Consider the following 5,905-nt stretch of genomic DNA (forward strand, 5'->3'; position numbering starts at 1 on the left):
GGGAACAGTTAATGTAAAAGTCTGTGAAAGTGATTTTGTGCCTCTTTGAGATGGCACAATAATACGCCGTTCACTTGCAGAACGCAAGCTTCTAGAGGGCACATAACGCTGAAGTAATGAATTTAGGTAAATGGGTGCAGAGCCAGTGGTGGTTTTGTAGGCAAACATTAATGCCTTGAAATATAATCAATATAATCAACATATAATATAATAACATATAATCAACATCTTTAAATCAGCAGTTTTATATTTTTCGATTGTTTTTAATTCAGTTAGTTTGTTTCTCGTTTTTTAATTCTCAATGCTTCTTGGGACTGTGGTACACAGTGTTGTACCTTTTGTTGTGCCTTTTTGTCTGATTTTCCAATACTGTTTTGCTTCAAATTAAAGTTTGTAACTGTTTGGTTTAGTTCATGACATAAATCTTCAACAGATACTTTTTTAATTCCTATGGGAGAAATACTTCTGAAACCAAGGCTGCTGAAAAAGTGGGGTAGTACAATGGGATACTATGAGACAAACAGGAAACTAAGGGAGAGGAGAGAGGGGAACAGGACTGGGAAAAAGACTTTGAGGACTCAAACTCAAGTCGCCCGAGGCACTGCTGAACCATATTGATAGAGTTTATTCTAGAATACACATGAACCGGACAAGCCTGAGAAATAGTGTGAGTGTAGTGAGTCAGTAGTGAGTTTTTTTAGTGTGAATTGAGCTGAAGACCTAAAATTGTTGATTCAGCTGTCAGATTTTGATTATTTGAAATATTTTATTGAAACAGTTTCAGAGATTTCAGTTTTTATTCAAGTAGATAAGAGCTATACCAAGGTGGCTGCTGTGTGGATTGACTTGCCGGAAAGGGACTTTAGGTCTACCCAGAGCAGGAAAACAAGCAACAGATAAAATGTCACTTGTCTGAGCAAACACAACTTCACCTGAAAGATTCTTTACAAACACATCTTCACTGTTCAGCTCTTTTTCATGCAGTTCACACTCTTTTGACAGGTCTCAGGCAAACATAAACATGCACACACATAACCCCAAACTCAATGTTGACAGAGGTGTTTGATTAAGAGAGAATCTCTTTTGCAGTAAATGGGACAGATGGTATGTGTGGAGCTGTAATTGTACTCCTGGGATCTCGCCAATGTTTGTGTTGCTCTTGTGTATCTGACAACCAGCCTCAACTCCAGCTGAGACTCACAAGTTCCACAACAAAATGTGACCACATCTTCAAGCAGCATTGCTCACTTTTTCCCCTGAAAACCCCACCTCACGTAAAAGTTACCCTTTGGGAACGACACTTAACATGATGAAAATGATTTATTTTGATTATTACAGATACTGAGGAAGATGAATTGTAGTCATCCTTATGGCATGACTTTCTTCAATCAGCTCAATGGGGGTGACTCATCTGAGTGACACACATATTGGATTTCTTTCTATATTGGGTTTTTCTTTTTTCTTTTTCTTTCTTTTATTGGGGGATTGCTTTTTCCTTTCATCAGAGAGAAAGGTTTGCCCCGACCTCTATTAAAACCACTTTTAATATCCTTTTGAACACAATATAAGATAAGAATCCTGAGCTGCTCTTTTCCATAAAATGAAAGCATACTGTGACCAGGAGGACATGACTATTCCATATTTAAAGTTTTGTTATATATTTTTTTATATTTATGTAGCCTTTATTAATTTGTATTATTAGTCATTTTAGTACATTAAGTTACAATAAATGAAAATGAGAAATATTGCCTTGACACCGAGCTAAAATAAAATAAGTTTTGGTTATATTTTATTTTATATTGTACTACGGGACTGTTGAATGCTTGAATCTGAATTTCAGGGAAACGCACAGCTAAAGTAGTTCCAGGCAGGTCTTGACTGCATTACGTCTCCAGATCACTTCACCAAATGATTCAGTTATTTCAGAGGTCCTTACAGCCTACAACAGCAAAAGCACCAAAACCCACAACAACACTGACCAAGCAAATAAATTATGTAAACAATACGATGAAAATGACCAATTATTTCCATGTTTTTGCCACAAAATTACGTTTAATTAATTATTACGAAAAACATTTACTCTCTTTCTCCCGCTCTCTCCTTACAAACGCACACACATACAGTACAGACACGTACACACACGGAAACATACACATGCACAGAAACATGATGTCAGCACTGCTCTGACGATTTTATTAGTTAAATAGCTTAACTTAAACGCTACAGGCATTTCTCACTAGCAAGGTAATAACATCGCTGTTGTTAGAGCAGATGAACTTACAGTTTCGCTATTAGTAAAGACGCTGCTGCCTAACACTGTTGAGAGACGCACAGACTCAGGTAATTTGCACATGCTTAATCTCTCTCTCTCTCTTTCTCTCTCTCTCTCTCTCTCTCTCTCTCTCTCTCTCTCTCTCTCCCTCCCTCTCTCATAACTGCATTATTAACTGCATTCGTCTGCTATCAACTGCTCAAGCCTTTGTTACTAGGTCTAAAATTACGTTTTAGAATTAGCAATGGAGGCGTTGGATGAGATGCGTAAGAAATGAATCCTACACACAAGCGTTTTAAGGACAAAAACCTGACGAATATCTTGAAATACATCATCTGAACAATGTTGTGAGGTGTGGTAACCGTAGTATAAGCGGAATAACTGCATCACCACCTCGGGTGTGCATTACTAATAATTCAATGGCCTGTCGTCAATTGTTCCTTACTTAATGTTTATTTTTTATTTTTTGTAGTTTTATTTAACTATATTAACCCTGCCGCGTACGAAACAAGTATGGTTGAAATTGTTTTCAGTTTATTTGTCACACTACAAATTGAAGGTCCTTGCATTGCATTGTGGGATACAGTATTTTGTGCACTGTACTTTGGTTGTATACAGCACATTTTGTACAATGTACTCTGTAATCCAGTTATTCCATGCATCCAGGACATGTGCCTACTGCATTTTTGTAGTAGTAGCTTTCAATTCATAACATAGCCTTTTTTATTAATATTAATGTTTTATGTGAATATATGGTACCTTTGGACCCTCTTTAATGGCATACCAACACAAAACACCATTTCTCTCCTCAGGTGTAATGTACGTGGTGAGGACCGAAGGATTTTGGGATTGGAGTTGGACAAGGACCATCATGCCCTGTTTGTGGCGTTCTCAAGTTGCGTGATCCGTGTTCCACTCAGTCGCTGTTCTAACTACGACGACTGCAAAAAGTGAGTGACATGAAACCCAGGCCCACAATCATTCCCATTAAATATGTATTACATGTGAGTGCACTTAATACATACAATGCTGTACTACACCTTTAAGTGTCTTATACTATTTTAATCAAGTAAACTCATAAGTGTTACTATCGTAGAGTAGTTTAAAACATTTATTGAAGATGGAACCAGCATCACAAACTCGTTTGACAAAATTTATGACAGCCATGCAAGAATCTTCTGAAAAGTCCTATGTGCTGGATCACTTTTGATCTATTATGGATCACGTCCTCCATAAGTGCACTGAAAGCGGTGTGTGTTTCCAAAGACATGCATTCAAATTTAAACACAGATGGATTTTAGATTTTGTAAATTAGATAATTTTTGGCAAAAGTTATTAGCTTGTAGCCTTGTAGCCACAGAGAAGGGTCGTCATTGATGTAGACGTGTTTCCTCCATCACATGCTGCAGTCCTCCAGCCAGCATCACCACATGCTTCGACTACTCACACACAAATTAGAGCCATCTGATTGGCCACAGGCCAAGACACAGCAAACAATCCTTTTTTCCACACAGCTGTAGTTTGAGCAAGCTGATAGACTGTATTTCCTTATAAAACATCTCCAAATCCTATCAGGGAATTTCAGTCCCAGTTTCTTTCCAAAAACAATCCTGATGTCTGATAAAGCCATGTCCTAACTTTTTACCAATCTGTTAGCTCATGCCTGCTCAGCCTCAGGAGAAACAATCACACGGGATTCTCTGTGGACCTGTGAGAAAACATCTTTTTTTCTCTCTCTCTGTTTTTTTTCTCACTGAATTGTTTTCACGCACATTGAGTGCTGGATGCAAAAACAGCTGTGTTTGTTTAAATTCAAAGAGTTTTTTTTTTACCTAAAAGAACAAAAGAAGTTTGTTGTGGTCGAAGAGCTTATTTCTTTGAGCCTCCAGTATTCAAAGTTTAACACTGTTTGTGTAATTTCTGTGCATCATCAAATGTTATTTGCAAAAATAACGTTTTTTAAAAGGTTTCCCCAAACTATCTGCTATTGGTCATTCAAACAGATAGCCCCGCCCCAAACTCACACTATTGGTTGAGACACTGTTGCCATGTTGCCATGACAGAGACACAAGTTTACACTTTTTCAAGAAAATCAAGCTACAAAAAAATGAGTTACTTAAGAGTTGTTTATGCATTTTCAAAGAAAATCACACTCCCTATGTTTACGTATTTCCTGCTGAAACTGGAAGTTTGTGTGGAAAATATTTTAATAAAATAAGGGTTTGTGAGTTGTTGTTTTTTTTTTTTTTTAAGCCAGTGGTTGGCTTACTAATGCGACTTGCTAGTTGGATGCAGTTGTTATTAGGGGGTGGGACATTCTCATTCTAAAAAACATTTGATTGTACAAAAATCTGTGCAGTGCAAGTTGAGTCATCAATTTAAAAATGGTGACTTCTTTTTTTCTCAGAAGAGAAAAGACTGAATTTTAAACATGTTTGTCTGGTAAAATGTTTATTTTACACCTTTTTCAATGTGGGAGTATGCTATTTCTTGTGAATGTGCGAGACTTTATTAGCCGCTATACTGTAGATAAATAATTTGTGGAATAACAAAGTACAGTAAACAATAAACTATTGCGCTACAAACAAATGTGTTAATGATTAAACTAATAAATTAAAATATAATGAAAAATGGCAGTTTTCAACAGCAAACAGTAACAGACTGTAAACTCAAATCGGCTGTAAACTGTCATCGGCTGACATTGAAAGCTTTGCACAGTCAGTTAAAAATTGCCCGTATACTCTCTTACTTTAAAAATAATGTGGATATACTATTCAAGCGAGTAATTTTGTCAATTTTTAGTAGATCATTAGCACATATAGAGTCAGGTCCTGACTCTCTGTGGTCATTAAAAATCCCAGGATGTCCTTCGAAAAAGAGTAGGGGTGTAACCCCGGCATCCTGGCCAAATTCGCCCATTGGCCTCTGACCATCATGGCCTCCTAACAATCCCCATGTCTGCTGATTGGCTTCATCACTCTGTCTCCTCTCCACCAATAAGCTGGTGTGTGGTGGGCGTTCTGGCGCAATATGGCTGCCATCGCATCATCCAGGTGGATGCTGCACACTGGTGGTGGTTGAGGAGATTCCCCCTTCTATGTAAAGCGCTTTGAGTGCCCAGAAAAGCGCTATATAAATGTAAGGAATGATTAATATTTATAATTATATAGATGACTTTAAACCTAATGGACAGACTAGCTACCCAACTCTATTTTTGCTTAAATTTTTTCATTTAAACTGGGATAATAGAAAGTATTTCATCATTTTAACACTTCTAACCTTTAACAATAGATAAAGTGCTAAAAAAAAAAAAAAAGCATAGCAACCCACAGGCATAGCATGGGGAAATTAACAACCTGTGAAGAGGAAAAAAAAGCAGAAAAATGGTGACCTCTCTATTTCACTTTGACTTGCATGTAGTCACCTCACCCATGCTTTTTTGTCTTTTCTGTCTTTCACTCTCTTTCTCTCTCGCTTTCCATCTGTCTCTCTCTCTCTGTTTCTCGAAGCGACTCGCCAGCTCTGGCATGTATCTGAATCTCAGTTGGCCTCTGGCAAATACAACACACCTGTCAATCATGCAACACAAATACACACACACACACACACACACACACACACACACACAAACAC

General features: G+C 37.5%; 1 protein-coding gene across 3 annotated transcripts in view; it reads left to right on the plus strand.

Moving 5' to 3' along the window:
* LOC107663405 (semaphorin-6D-like) overlaps positions 1–5,905 on the plus strand; it is a 173,899-nt gene that overhangs the window by 142,439 nt on the left and 25,555 nt on the right. For all 3 annotated transcript variants that reach the window (XM_016453628.1, XM_016453637.1, XM_016453645.1), the window contains one exon: positions 3,085–3,222. In XM_016453628.1, the coding sequence (XP_016309114.1) occupies positions 3,085–3,222 (138 nt within the window). The remainder of the gene's footprint in view (positions 1–3,084; positions 3,223–5,905) is intronic.

The sequence above is a fragment of the Sinocyclocheilus anshuiensis genome, unplaced genomic scaffold (genome assembly GCF_001515605.1).
Source record: "Sinocyclocheilus anshuiensis isolate Anshui unplaced genomic scaffold, SAMN03320099.WGS_v1.1 scaffold3274, whole genome shotgun sequence".
NCBI classification, from domain to species: domain Eukaryota; kingdom Metazoa; phylum Chordata; class Actinopteri; order Cypriniformes; family Cyprinidae; genus Sinocyclocheilus; species Sinocyclocheilus anshuiensis.